Here is a 15,007-nt window from a genome sequence, read left to right on the forward strand (position 1 = left end):
GGGGCTCACCTTATCTGCTCTCCCTCTTTTTACCGTCTTTTCTTCTCCTTCTTTGACATGCTAAAGCCCGTCCTGTCACATACACTTAACGGTGTTTTTTTCCCCCCATTGCTGTGTTCTTTTGTTGTTCTTCTCCTTCATTTGACCAATTTTGCCATCTCTTTCTCTCTATTTCAACTACCTTCAGAGAAAATAGTACTTAGGGAAGCGCTGTTCTTCATTTTCTCTCTTTACCCTGCTTTACCACCCATTTTACCTTTAACTTCTGGTTGTCAGTCACTTTCCTGTTCTCCTGATAATGCTTTTTGTTTCAGTTATCCTCTGTGGTCTTTGCCTTTCCTTTTCTGTCCACCCCTTCCCCTCTCCTCACCTGTTCTCTTTTTCTCCTCTTCATCCTTCAGGCGAGTCATAGGTGCTCTATATTTAACCCGCTAGTCACACCTGAATTGATTGGCTGTTAATTTTAGACCTCCAATTGCTAAGTGACTTTTACCTCTGTCTTGGTCTTCCCCTTTCTCTGTTATTTTTTTTCACCTAACATGGGCACAAGTATCACAGAAAAAAATCACAAATTTTCCACAGCAGACCCTAGATTTTGAAAAGGAAATGCACAAATTCAAACTCAGAGCTCATAGTCTATCAGAATAAGTACCTTTTTTGTTATATCATTAATGCTCCTCTCCTGTGGGTAATGACATTAGAGTACCTATTGACCTTCACTCGTTGAATGTGAGCAGGCCACGGGCCTGTAGGAAACACAGCTGACCTCTACTCAACAGAAAATCGAACAAATAAAAGCACTAAACACTGAAAATATACTGAAGTGTCATTAAATTAAACTAATGTTTGTGAAGTACTGTTAGGTGGTATGCTATCTAGTGAGATAAATGATAAGTGTGAATGTCTCTGTGAATTTGCAGCTCATTGTGTGTTAGTCAGATTTTAGGAAATGCCCTGATGCAAGCAGCAACTTTCCTTACTGCCTAATAAAAAAATTAAACCGATTTAAATTGTTTTCTTTTTATTCACATCATGAAAAACAGCATAGGTATGAACTTTTTTTGCAAAAAACAGTCCTATAAGCAAGACTGGGCTAGCCTCGCAGGAGATCAGTGCTGCATTTGACCCCAATGATGGGAAAGAGTGACACATCTTACTGGGAATATCAAGAGAACCAAAAGGACAAAAAAAAAAAAACGACTTTCACTCCAAAACCAAAAAACTATTTTGGTCTCTGTGGGTAGCTAGCCTATGCATTTGCACTTTTCATCCAGATATGGGAGTTGAGGGATTTTGATTGGCAGGTGTCTCAACACAGTCAGCTATAACTTGTTGGTGTTTGCTAATTGAAGTTGATGGACCTGTGCACTGTGTTTGTGGTCTCGGTTCCTTTTTGAAGAATGTTTAATGGGATAATTTGACAAAAGAGATATCCTTCTCTTTCAGTTTTGCTGACAGATATTTTAGGATTTTACTGGTTATTAATTAGCAGGCGTGTTTCTCTTACTTGTGAATCCATGTTTTTAAAAAGCTTTCATTCATCTTTCATATGGTCTGTGGATTAAATGAAGTGCAAGTCACTTTAAGACAGTGCTTACACTGCAGAAATCAACTGCACTTCTAACAACAGTGAAGTGGAGAATGCATTTGAATCAAAATATACAAAAGGCTTACTTAAGCAAAAGCTCAACAGCGACACTGTTGGATCTCTTTGAGTAATGAGGTTTTATTTGCAATTTGGCATTAGACCCACTGACCACCTTTCTTGTTTCTCTGCTGCTTTGCCTCCAGGGGTGTCCCCAGTTGCTGCCTGCAGAAAGGATACTGGTGCCTGTCAATGTGGTGAAGCCCATCACCCTACGGGCTAAAAACCTTCCTCAGCCACAGTCTGGACAGAGGGGTTACGAGTGTTTGCTCACCATCCAAGGAAACGAGCACCGGGTTCCTGCCCTGCGCTTCAACAGCTCCTCGGTGCAGTGTCAAAACACATCGGTGAGAAGAGTCTGTCTGTGGGTGTCTGTGTGTTTTCAGTGTCGCAGCTTGTGTGACATATTATCCTTGACCACCACCAACCTACACCTATCTTTGTACAGATGGCCCATGTCTGCAAACTTTTTCTATAAAAGTTAGATTACCTATAAAAGATGTTTTTGCAATCTCTCTCCTTCACATACAGCCACATGCACACACTGATTCCAGCTGAGGGATTTTTGGTCTTCCAGCTAGACAGGTGGTAGATGAGATAAGTGCCTAACTTTGTCTCTAGCTGCAATGATTCTCCATTCACTGACTGAATAATGCATTGACAGGAACGAAGGATGAGCATGAAAAAGGCTTTATGCTGGTCTTGATGCTAATTGTCTGTTGATACAATAACATCCCATCTTCCTGTCTATCTTCATCACTCGAAGTGTGTATGTCAGTAAAGATGACTGTGGGATTTGTGCGCATAATCACTGCACATTCCAAATATTGTACTTTGATTGAGCTGTGAAGGAGGGAAACTGTAATTTAGCAGAAAATGATGATTCCTGCACCAACCCTCCATTCTGCTAGTGTTACAGAACCAAATGAAAAATAATCTCTCAATGCTCGCTGGTGTGTATAGTGTGCGTTTGTGAGTTTAAAGCATGTGTGTTTGAGTTTGTGTGTGTATTTTCACTGTGCGCGCGTGTGCACATGTGTACAGCAACTTGTTGAGGATGGATTTTTGCATTTTCAAAAAAGTATTTTGATACCACAGGCTTTTTCAAACTTAGAGAGAAACAGTTAAGACTTTGTATCTCTCATTTGCTTTTCCCATGTCTCTTCCTTCCCTCTCTGGTTGCTATGGTGATAGTATTTCTATGATGGGATGGAGATGAGCAGTCTTCCCGTGGAGCTGACCGTCATCTGGAACGGAGATTTCAGCATCGACAACCCCGCCCACAACAAAGGTAAGCATGCACAGATGCATGAGCATCTGTGTAGGCACAGGCACACACATGTGCATACATGCACATCCACACACGGACACACGCACACGCATATCAGCTCTTTCCATATTTCTCGTAGTATCATAGAAGAACATATTGAGTTCACAGTCTCTTACAAACTCACTTAAACACACATGTGCATGCACACATAGACACACTCCAAAGCTGCTGCTTCCCCATTGTTGCCCTTGGAGCCCATCTCCATGGCAACAGGCGGGTGGTGTGCTGAGGTGCAGCATCCATTCCCTGATGTTGCCATGTAGTGGTTAACTTTACCACATCCTCTCATACGCTTTCGTTTTGTCTCCCCGTCTGCCTGTCCAGCACATCACTGTTGTCTTTTTGTCTTTTTTCAAACTCTCTAAATTTAGTTTTCTCACTACCGTTCAAACATAATGTCCCCCAATTCTGCTGTTTCTATTATTTTGACACCTCTCTATGAGTTTGGCAATCTTTCAGTCTCCATCTCCACTGCCTCTCTCCTTTATTTTATTCATTCAGTAAAGCGCACTGACATAAATTTCACTTCAGCCAGGACCACTATAGGCATAAAAGAGAGTATTTCTATCTGTACTCATTCTTATTTTGTGGTATGGCTCTGTTCTCTGTCCCAGAAATTGGAAGAGCAAATGCAAAAAAACCTTTGCATCATATACAAAACAAATGAGAAAACATCAATGACAAAAAATGTGGCATTAAGTTAGAAACAGCATGAGAGATGCTATAAGGCATGTTGCAAAGTGGCTTGCAGATGGTCAGTAACCGTGGGTGGGTTAAAGCAGCTTAAAAATCACCAACTAGATGTTTAAATTGGTATCAGGTGAAGCCATCAGCTGGTGTGAAGCACTGAGCTCAGCTGTTTTACTATGACTGTAACTGAACTTGCTTTTAGGGCCTGTCTGATATAACACTAACTACTAAGCCCTAGTAAAGAAATTACATTTATTATTTCTTTCTCTATATGTAGAGAACAGGGGAGTACATTACATTTCTCTATTATTATTATTATTTCAACCTTTCTTAGTTTTTTTATGTCCAACCTTTCATCCTTTCATGGTATATCAGCACTGGGTTTTTAAGAATTCAGGATTCAGCTGCTGAGCTTGATTCAGTTTGGCCACTGACAATCCACCACTTTAAGTGATTCATGCTGGGGGTTATACTACTCTGACAGGAAAACAGCTTATTTTAACCAAAGGCAGTGGAGTCAGGCATAAGAAGCATGTTGTTAAAATGTGTATTATATGCCAAAATGACACTGTGCTGTAAGGCAAAGTTTGTAGAGTGTTTGTGTGTGTTTCTGGTTGTGTGCATGAGTGTCTGAGTCAAATGTGCTCTACAAAACATATCCTTAAGCATAACTGCAGAATCAAAGAAGCAACAGAAGTTAGAGAACCTTGAACTAGAGACTCCTCCACTACTCTCTTCCTTCCTTTGTTTGCTTGTGGAGGAAGAGGCCTATAGGGCTTTTTAAAAAATTTAGTTATTTTTTGATGGGCAGATCACATACAAAATTAATGGCAATTAAAAAGAAAATGGTTGCTCTGTTGCCATGGAGATGATATGTTAAATGTGCGGTGGGTGAGGAGTGGCAGGCGGCAGTAGTGTAGGAAACTCAGAGGCAGGGTGGGATGCCTAGGGAGTGTGTAGAGATGATGATGGAGCGATAATGAGACAAAGATGTCAACAAATGTCTATCATAATATTCAGTTTATTTATTATTTTTTTGCATTGTTCAAACAGCTTTATGTAGATGTTGAGTGATTTGGGTAAACTATAAAACAGTTTCTTTTGTGTTTTGAAGTCTTTTGTTACTTTATTTGATTTTTGCCCAGAATAATTTTTAGCTGCATTTGGAGTCATCATTTGTAAAAAGCTTGTTCACTTTTCTCCCTTCTTTCTCCCGTCTATCTTTGTCTTATCTCCTCCCGCCTGCGCAGTCCATCTATACAAATGCGACGCCCAACGAGGAAGCTGTGGTCTGTGTCTGAAAGCGGACCCTTTGTTTGGGTGCGTCTGGTGCAAAGGAGAGAACCGCTGCACCCTCAAGCAACACTGCGCCAATGAGAACACGTGGCTAGAGCACAACGGCATCAACAGCAAGTGCACCCACCCACGGATCACCAAGGTGAGACGTATGCATCAGCGTCCACATGTGTTCACACAGTTTACACGTTAGCACATATACGGACCAATCAATCCAGCTATTATTGTAAAAACCTTTTGCCTGAAAGGCCATACATACACACCTTAATTATAGTGCGCTCGTGGGAACATAGTCATACTCATCACCTCACTGACGGTGTGGCAGTCGATCATCTCAACATAATGGCAGAGGCTGTGAGTCATTATCAGCTATTCAGTCTGACACCATTTGTGAAGAAGGATATGTTTTACACCTTTTTGTAGTGCAGCAACACATCACAGGAAAAAAAATAAGTTTCAATGATAATGGCATACGAGAACTACAATTGCAGCAGTCGTGTAATTTAGCATTTTAGATGTCTTTTCTTCAAACCGTAGGGGGACAGTAGTTATTTTTTGCCAACGTTAACTCGAAATGTCAATGTACAAACACATATACAGATCTAGAGAGACAAATCATCCTCACTCTTGTTAGTTATCAATCAGCTGCACAGATGTTCAGGTGAATCCCTGCTTAACCCAGCGCCATGTGGGGTAAATAGACTTGACCTGTGCAAGACACATAAAAAGGGTGAAAGCAGCAGTGATAAGGGTCAGCAAGATGAAGGATAATAGGACATAAAGGAAAGATGGATGGAAAGCTGCCAGATGAAGGAAGAGGAGGGTGGATTTGGGGGAAGGGGGAGAGGCAGTGATGGATGGCTAGGCTGAGCCAGAAAAGAGTCACATGAGGCTGAATGACTGAAAAGAGTCCCCCCTTTTACCCGGGTCCACTTTTCCAGTGATGGATATAAAGGTCCACTCTGCATCCTTTTCCTGGGAGGAGAGTTGAGGGCAGATGATGACTGACTGTGGATGAAACATAGAACAGATAAAAACGACAACGAGGGGAATGCCTTTTGTTGTCCTGGAGATTGATACGGACAGAGAGTGGGAAGAGGGGTGCGGAAATGGAATCTGACCCTCTATCATCCTGGATGTAGCGGCATTCAAGTAACTGCCTGATCACAAGGAATCTGGCTGCTCGCTCATGAGATGTTAACCTGATGGGTTACGACAGAATCGTCTAATTTCCCCCGAATTGCTTCTAAATAAAGGAGCAAGACAGATAGAGGGAAACAAACATGGGGGAGTCATAAGAAGAAAAATAAAGGGGCTTATTGTAATTACTCGACCCTCACAGATGACCCAGAGTACTGTCATTATTTTTATTCGTTCAAAATCAACTCTTAAGAAGAGTGATGTCATGATGGTAACATTTTGTCCCCCCCCCCCTTACACTTATTTAAAGAGTCTGGATCAGTCATTTGCACTCTGTCATTCCACTTCTCTAATGTTTGTCTTCTCCCGGAGCAGTGGATTTATTCTTGGAGATGGGCCTGTATTTCTCCTTACATCCCCGAGGCTGCAGCGGGGACATATTGCAGCCTTCTCACGTCCCCCATAAAAACTGTCAGTGGGTGAGGAGTGAGGACTTTCCCAAGACAACCCAGGCCCTAATGCATTCTAATACGCTTCATTATAATGACATCTCCCATCAACAATGAGAGGGTGAGACTCACATAGAAAGATGAAAAGTGAAAAGGAGAGAGAGAGAGAGGGAGAAGTGATTAAGTGTTTGCCTCTACCCAACCGTCAATTATCTTGTCAAAGTCACAAATCTAATCAACGCCTCATTGCGTCTCTCCTCTTCGCTCTCCCTTCTCTCTCTTGGTTTCTTTTGCTTCTTCCTTCCCAGCTTCCCTCAAAGTCCTTCTCCCGCTCCATATTTGTTAATAAATTGAGAGCCACGAGGCATTGTGTGCAATCTTTTTAATTGCATGTATTGTAGCCCTGTTCCCAGAAGGCTCTGTTTTTTCATTAAGATATCAGCAGGGAACTTTATTAATCAGCGACGCCGAAGCATACGATAACGATATCTCCCATATGACAGTCGCAGGACTTGTGTTGTGCATGACCTGGCTTGAGTTTGCCTGAGTTATTTGACTGGTGAGTTCAGTACTCAAATAGTCAAATTAAATGCTTTTGACGTGCTTGCGGTAGTGACATACGGAAAGTCGCGCTTTAAGCTATGAGATAAAGGCAAACACACTCACACCGCACTCTACCTGTGAAATGACAGTCACCATTAAAGCTGGGCTCCTGCCTGCAGCATGAAGCCTAGAGGACTTTTATTTGGCAGAGACAGATAGACACAGACTATTCTGTGTCCATCTCTCACATCCATCCATCTGGACGGGCCTGATGATGTGTACTCACACGTACACTGACTGGCCAAAAAGTAATTGTGTGAGTAAAGTGTTGATGGATGTTGGAACCACATCATCAACAATGAGAGATGTTACTGATAAATCAAAGGACATTGTGATTACTGCAAAGGTGTCACCCGATGCCATGATATAAGTTAATCTTATGAAATACTTCACAGTAGATTTCAGTGTACACCAGATAGAGAAATGACAGTTGTTGACCCCGAGTCTTGACCCTTTACCAATCACTGCATCGGTCCCGTTCCCCAAGCTACAGACTGCTACCTAATGTGTGAACTTGAGCGCTTATCCCCAAGGACCTTGTGAAAACCAGCCATAAACTAAAGAGTTGACTACCATTTGAAACACCCTTGTGATATTATTTTTTTGTACAACCACAAATTTATAACATGAATATTTTTGTGCCATATTCTGGTTCATTCAGATTTCACATTGTTTTGCATGCCTATTTGTTCATTTGAGATAAGCCTCAAATACAGTTTTCTTTTAAAATAATGACCTCTAAACCTAATTACACAGATTTGGATAAAGAATGGACAGGGTTGTCCAGTTAATGGAAAGCTAATGGAAACATGTGAGAGATTTATTATGTTAATTCATTAAACTATCAATGAATTATGGATTAACTTACTACTTAACAAAACTAACTAAATTATATATATTGTCTCATTGCTGTTATCATGCACATTACCTTGGAGAATTAGCTTTCCACCACTTTCTATTTTTACATTGTCAGGAAAATAATTGTGTTGCGTAAAAAAAACGAAACTAAATAATGTTCATAATCATCATTTCCAACAGATCACCCCTCTGCGAGGCCCCAGGGAAGGTGGCACACTTGTGACTATCCATGGTGAGAACCTGGGACTGGACTTTAGGGAGATTCAGGGTAATGTGAAGGTGGCTGAAGTGGATTGCACTCCAATACGTGAGGGCTACATCCCTGCTGAACAGTAAGTCACATGTTGATCACAGTAAATGGTAAAAAAATAAGGTAAATGGCCTGCATTTGTATAGCCCTTTTCTAGTCCTTAAGGACCCCAAAGAGCTTTCACATAATGAGCAATTAAAAAAGGTGACATGACTAAGCATTAAATAACACATGAAATGGTCATTATCAGCTTAAAAACATTCATTCAGAGCTGCAATGCCAAACCTTTGACCTTGTGGTAATGAGTGTAATCACACAAACACTAATGCCGGTTGCTTACGATGAGGAAAAACCCCTCTAATGGTGTCCATGTTTGTCCTCACCATTGCTAGCTTCCCTATTTTAGGCTGTAATCCTTCTCTGAATGAATGAAATAGATCAAAAATGTATCCAATGTTCTTGAGGTTCTAATACAAAAGGTTCCCCCTAATTTCCATAGACTATTCCATTGAGTGTGATAGTTTGTCTCAGTTCTGGCACACCAATCAATAGAGGTTGAAGTAACACAGAGATAGGTTACAGCTCTTCACACTATGAAAACTGTATCCACTGGAGGGACCCCACAATACTCAAGATAGGTCTGAAAAGTTCAATTTAATTCAATTTCAATTAAACTGACACTCAGTTTATGAAAATGTCACGCAATGCTTTAGCTACTGTTGTTAGCTAAGGCATTTGTAGCCTACAACCAAGCTTCTTTCAGCTGCTCCCTTATTTACAAGGGGATGGCACCGTGGCTGGATGCACATATTTGATTTGGCACAGATATTTATACCAGATGCCCTTCCTGGCACAATCCTCCGAGGGATTTGTGTCTATTCCCAGGCTCGAATGGGAAACCCTTTATTTATTAGGTGAGTGCGTAAACTAGGGTTGCCAACTCCCTGAAAAATAAATAAGGGACACCTCGTGGCCAGGGCCGGGCAACCCAGTTGTCTTCACCCTTCCCAGTGTGGTAGCTCTTTTTTTGTGTGTGTGAAATTATTTTTTAACCATTTGACTTGAATTTGATTTAAGCAGATGCATATTCTTTGTGATATGACCATATGGGAAACAAATGATCATTTAGCCATTTATTTTTAGCTCAAAATGACAACATTAACACAGTAAAACAGGTCTCTTTCTTAAACAGAAGCCTGTCATGCTTAACTTTTGAGAATATAAGTAAATCTTTCTTTAAAAGAACTCTGTCCTGCTTAACTTAAAATTATATAAATTAATAGAAAGCAATAGAACGAAAAATATTCTTGTAACAGTGCACATTTAGTGCATTTAGTACAATTGGCTTCAGTTGAGGTATTATTTCAGCTTTTCTAATGCTAATCAGCTGCTCCTGTTTGTAAACCCGCTTGTTCCCATGATTACGCACCTTAACTCATCATCATTATTCATCTATGTATTACTTTTATGTATTATTCATCTATTTGTTGTAATCATCCATCCTTGCAGTTGTTTATTACACAAAATAAATGATATTATCACACTTCTGGCCACATAGCGCTGATATTCACCGCACATGCCCATATTAACCTTAACCAGAGGGTTTAAACAACAAACCAGTGTTTACATACCATATCTGCTTCTGCCGTGGCCTGGTGGACAAAAAATTGGTTAAGGGTTCCCCGAGCTTTCACGCCCCTCATGTTCTTCTTGTGCCCACCACTAGAAGCATGCCTATGGAAAAAGTGCGCCGGCACACAGTGCAGTGCGCTTTATAGGTGTTATCGTGCACTTTCCCAGCCAGGTGTTTTCCTTTTCCCAGTCCTCCCTGTACTTTTGCAGCCTTTTTTCTTTTCTTTCTCTGAGGGGAACAAACATTGCTGCTCTAACGCTGGGCTTACACTGTGCGATTTTTGGCCCATTTTGAGCCGATTTTTGAGTCGTGCGACCGATTTGGTGATCGGCCCGATTTTGGCCTTCATCGTGCATCGTGTAGTATACGTGGGGTAACGAGAAGCGATTAACACCTCACGACCAGCTCCCGATCATCAATCGCTCGTGAGGGTGTCACCACAGCCACTCACACTGCTCATGCGCAAACACGTAAACATTGGTGAAAAAGACGGCGCAGCACGGCTGTGCAGCGTGTGATCTGGACACAAGTGATGGAGGCACTTGTAGAACTTTGGAAAGCTCATCCGAGCCTTTTCGATGTGGCATCACAAAATTATCACGACCACAACAACCGTGAAAATAGTTGGATTTACACTGCTGCTCAATCACAGCTGCCTGATCATGTTTTTCATTAGCAATTTAGCAAAGTTGATGGTGGTGTGTCTGTGTGAGTGAAAGACAGAGAGAGCGAGCGACAGATTTTCTGTTATAACCTTCATGTTATGTTGGCACAGTGTGAGCACTCAGGTCGCATCAGAGCATCGGGCCGTATAGTGTGAGACCCTGCATCGTGACCTGCAAACTTCTAATCCCTGCGAGTCAATCGTGCAGTTTGAGCAGGAGCTGAATAACGCGACTGAAAAAAATCGCAGTGTCGGCGTTTGTTTCCCTGTTGGCCATGCTTGTTGTTGTGGTCATCTGTTGTCTTCCGGTATTTTCTCCGCAAGCGACCTTTCCTCGACCAATGAGATAATCTGAATTGTCATACTCGAATTGTCATAAGTGTGCTGTCAGCTCATTGGTCACAAAGCAGGAGAGGGGCTGGGAATTATGTTTTCAAACAAAGCGTTAATTCCATTAACATTTATAGACTACTTTTGATTCTCACTGTATTACGGGACAAAGTGCGTCCCTTATTAGCTCAATACGGGACGTGTACTTTTGTTTCTAAATACGGGACGATTCCGTTTTTTAAGGGACGGTTGGCAACCCTAGCGTAAACCTCGACATTATGGAATAGTCTAAAACCAGCCTTTGTACTAGTGATGGGATTTCCGGCTCTTTTTAGAGATCCGGCTCTTTCGGTTCGGCTCACTAAAAAGAGCCGGCTCTTTCGGCTCCGAACCGGCTCTTCAGGTTGTTTTGTTGCTTTAATTAATTTATTATTAACAATAATATAAAATTATGCACAAAAGGAATTACTAACGTAAAAACAAGTGGTTTTATTTATATATGTTTATATATAAATATATGCGGTGGCCCCTAGAGACAAAACACGTACAAACTCCAAAACACATTTCTAGCATGAACTGAACTTCCAAAGCAGAGCTACTAGATCACTTAAATTACACAATTGAAAGCATGTGTGTATTGTTTGTGTATTTATACACAGGCACTCATATATATATTCAAATAATTTAAAAAAAAAAGTTCATTTACCTGTTATTACCACACACCAAATCCGGTCGTTGGTACTTGCTGGCTTGTGTAGCCACAAGATAACAAAGGCTCAACACTGCGCCCAGCATCCTGGAGCACTTCTGTTGTCTTTTGTACGTGTTTTGAGTTTTTATGTGCTTCTGAGTTTTTACGTGCTTCGGAGTTTGTACGTGTTTTTACGTGTTTTGGAGTTTTTACGTGTTTTGGAGTTTGTACGTGTTTTTACGTGTTTTGGAGTTTGTACATGCTTCAGAGTTCGTACGTGATTTGAAGTTTGTATGTGCTTTGTCTCTAGGGGCCACCGTAAATATACTTTTATTTATTCACTCCACATAAAATGTAATAAATAAATCATATAATACAAAAATCAACTATTCACATTTCAAGTTTTAACTATTTAAATTTTCAGCTTTTTCCTTTCACAAATTTAAAGTGAAAAGAACACCTGCAAACCACAACACAATTAAATATAAATTATAATATGAAAACTAAAAGAACATGCATATTCTCTGTCATATGGACCTGCATGAATAAACTTTCTCAATCCTTTATCATCTGCAACCGAAAATAGTTGTGGATGATTACTATACCTTTCTAATGTTGTTGTCCCTGCCTCTCTTTCTCTCTCTCTGGCTCTGTTCCTGTGCTACTGAGTGTAACTACCGCCCCTCCCCCCTCTGCCCAGCGTAAAGCACAAGGCTCGCGTGCAGAGTGAAGCGGAAAAAAAGTGCGAGAGAGAGGCTGAGAGAAAGGAAAAAAAAAAAAAAAAAACACGTGACGGCTCGCGATAAGGAGCCGGCTCGCGTCGTTCACGTCAAAGAACCGGCTCCAAGAGCCATTTCGTTCGCGAACGACCCATCACTACTTTGTACATTTGACTCTTATCAGTGACAAAATGCGTGCTGGACATACTGGCATAAAAGATATCAGGATGATACGTTTTTTTCCAGCAGATTGAATTAAGAACTTGCAGAACAAAGTTAGAACTTAGTGGAGAGGCATTAATTCATTTTCCTGAGTGGGATTTAATTGCACTGTCTTTACCACTACTACAGGAATGTCGCTAGAGACATTGTATTTAAAACTCTGTCATGTTGCAGAATACAGAGGGACTGATGTGGCACAGATGTTCTCAGTCAGCACTGTGTGAACTCCCTTGGCAAAGGCTTGAATGTAACGAATGTTAATTCAAATGGAAAAATCCTGCTCTGCATTTTCAAGCCCAACCTACAGCAGGAGTCTGTTGATACTACGTACTAAATATTGAAGCATATTATATAGATTCTGTGTGAGCACAGTCACAGACCTTTGCTGTTATGGGATTTAAACTGAAAGAACTTTGACCACAGCTGAACACTTCATGTCCTGAAGGGCAAAACACTCCCCTAAGCACACAAACAGCACTTAGTTCAGTGTGTTAGCAACTTGACATATCCTTAACAATTCAATGTAGCGTGGTCTTGGTGGTTGCATAAGAGATATGATCTCAAAGTTGGCATAATCTTCTGACTAGCAGAATGTATATGAATGTAAACTAATTTAAAGTCAGAGCAGTGCACTTATACAGTAGAAGCAATGCTGTGGGTGACAGAGCACAGTTCCTCCCTCAGTAGCACACACAACTCCAATAATCTTTTTTTTTATTTTTATTTTTTATTCAGGAGGTTACATTTAGTTGACATACGAGTTTAATCCAGCGCTTTGGCTCCTTTCAGGTGCGGTCTGTAAATTATTAAAACTAGTTTAAAGTTGGCTTATCAACAGACCCCGTGCTTCTTCTGCTGAGAAAGAAAGTTGTGTGCCAGCACTTTCTAAGCAAATGCTGACCCAGCAGAAGAGGTAGCTGCATTTGAGGTCATATGTAAAAGGATGGAGACTTTTTGCTTTCTCTCCTACAAGTTGGCAGCGCGGGGGAGGTGAAGCTGTTGGCAAATAATGCATTATTTTATCAAGCTTTAAGACAGGTCTAGCTATAAATCTATTAAATAACCTGCTTTGCATTTCCCAGCGACGCCAACTGGTATAGTACAAGTAACTGTGCAATTACACATGCTTTGTTACATATTCTACAATTGTGCCAATGTTTGTTTCCAGGATTGTGTGCGAGATGGGTAGAGCTGAGATGAGCCAGTATACTGGGAACGTGCAGGTCTGTGTCGGGCAGTGCACATCTGAATTTATGGCAAAATCCTCCAAGTACTACTACTTTGTGGTGAGTGTTAACTTCTGTTGTTTTTGTGTAATTGTATGTGGAGTTTTGCAGACTTTAAAAAACTAGCAATTTGATGGTTAAAAATTGAAACGTGTGCTTCTATTAGCAGAAGGGCAACTATACTGCATGTGTCACCCTCGGCATGTTAGCACCTTGCTTGTAGCTGATCAGTCTTCTCACCTACTGTGTTAAGTAGGTGAGAACATGTATGTACATGTTGCTTTTTTGGCTGTGTTCCAACATGGTGTGGTTCTCACTGAGAGTCTGCTTCTCAGCTTTTCTGTCATGCATGTATCAGTCGTGAGACATGACTGACAGTTACTAATGAGAAGAAAATGAAGAAAAAACACGAACGTTGATAAAAAAACCCCCGAAGTGAATAACAAATAAAAATTGAACATTAACACATGAAAACACACATTACACCTTTTTTAACATTCACTCTGCGTATAATTATTCTCACACTTTCGCTTTCTGAAATAAATTAGCAGTTGTTAATGTTATGTACGTATTTTATGCTGTGTTATCATTTTTACTGCTATCCATTAATGGGTGCTGGCTGGGTTTATTTCTCAATGGGCTCCCTGCACAGGATTATAGGATGTTAGGTCTAGATGTCCCACTACACAGCAGGCTAAGGATGAGATTATAAGAACACGAAATGGACTGGAGGAGGATTTACTTTATGCCCCACTTCCCCTGAACTGCATCTGCTGCTACTGTTACTTTAATTTACAAAAGTTTTTCATCAGAGAACACGTTAAGTGGAATCAGTGGGTGCAGGTTAAAGTACAGCACTGTGGAAAAGTCTTGAACTATCCCTACTTTCTTTCTAATTTGAGCGAGACTTTCTGGCCATTTTCAGGGGAATGTATTTCTTTGTTTGTCAGACTGCTTATGAATCAGCTATAAGTGACTTTCTTACCAACAGGCTGTTACAATAACATTTATTTTTTTATTGTTTTTACCAGATTCCAAGGATTATCAGTCTTACGCCAAGCCGTGGGCCAGTCTCTGGGGGAACTGTCGTCAACATTACTGGCAGCCACTTTGATGCTGGGAGCAATGTGTCAGTCATGTTCAAGGACCAGCCGTGCACTTATCAGAGGTTAGTTGGAACAAGCCAGCGCTGACCCCGTCAGTCACACTTTAACAGTCAATTAAACGGTCAGGTAAAGCTACTCTTTCACACTACAGGTAC

General features: G+C 40.9%; 1 protein-coding gene across 1 annotated transcript in view; it reads left to right on the forward strand.

Annotated features, from left to right (window-relative positions):
* Positions 1-15,007, forward strand: part of plxna4 (plexin A4) — a 265,266-nt gene that overhangs the window by 206,089 nt on the left and 44,170 nt on the right. The window contains exons 10-15 of the mRNA XM_085375902.1: positions 1,792-1,992; positions 2,840-2,936; positions 4,916-5,103; positions 8,192-8,343; positions 13,689-13,806; positions 14,778-14,914. Coding sequence (XP_085232028.1) covers positions 1,792-1,992; positions 2,840-2,936; positions 4,916-5,103; positions 8,192-8,343; positions 13,689-13,806; positions 14,778-14,914 — 893 coding nt within the window. The remainder of the gene's footprint in view (positions 1-1,791; positions 1,993-2,839; positions 2,937-4,915; positions 5,104-8,191; positions 8,344-13,688; positions 13,807-14,777; positions 14,915-15,007) is intronic.

This window comes from Diplotaxodon limnothrissa, linkage group LG17 (genome assembly GCF_057381915.1).
Source record: "Diplotaxodon limnothrissa isolate DT_005_m linkage group LG17, D_limnothrissa_male_GT1.1, whole genome shotgun sequence".
In the NCBI taxonomy this organism is placed as follows: Eukaryota; Metazoa; Chordata; class Actinopteri; order Cichliformes; family Cichlidae; genus Diplotaxodon; species Diplotaxodon limnothrissa.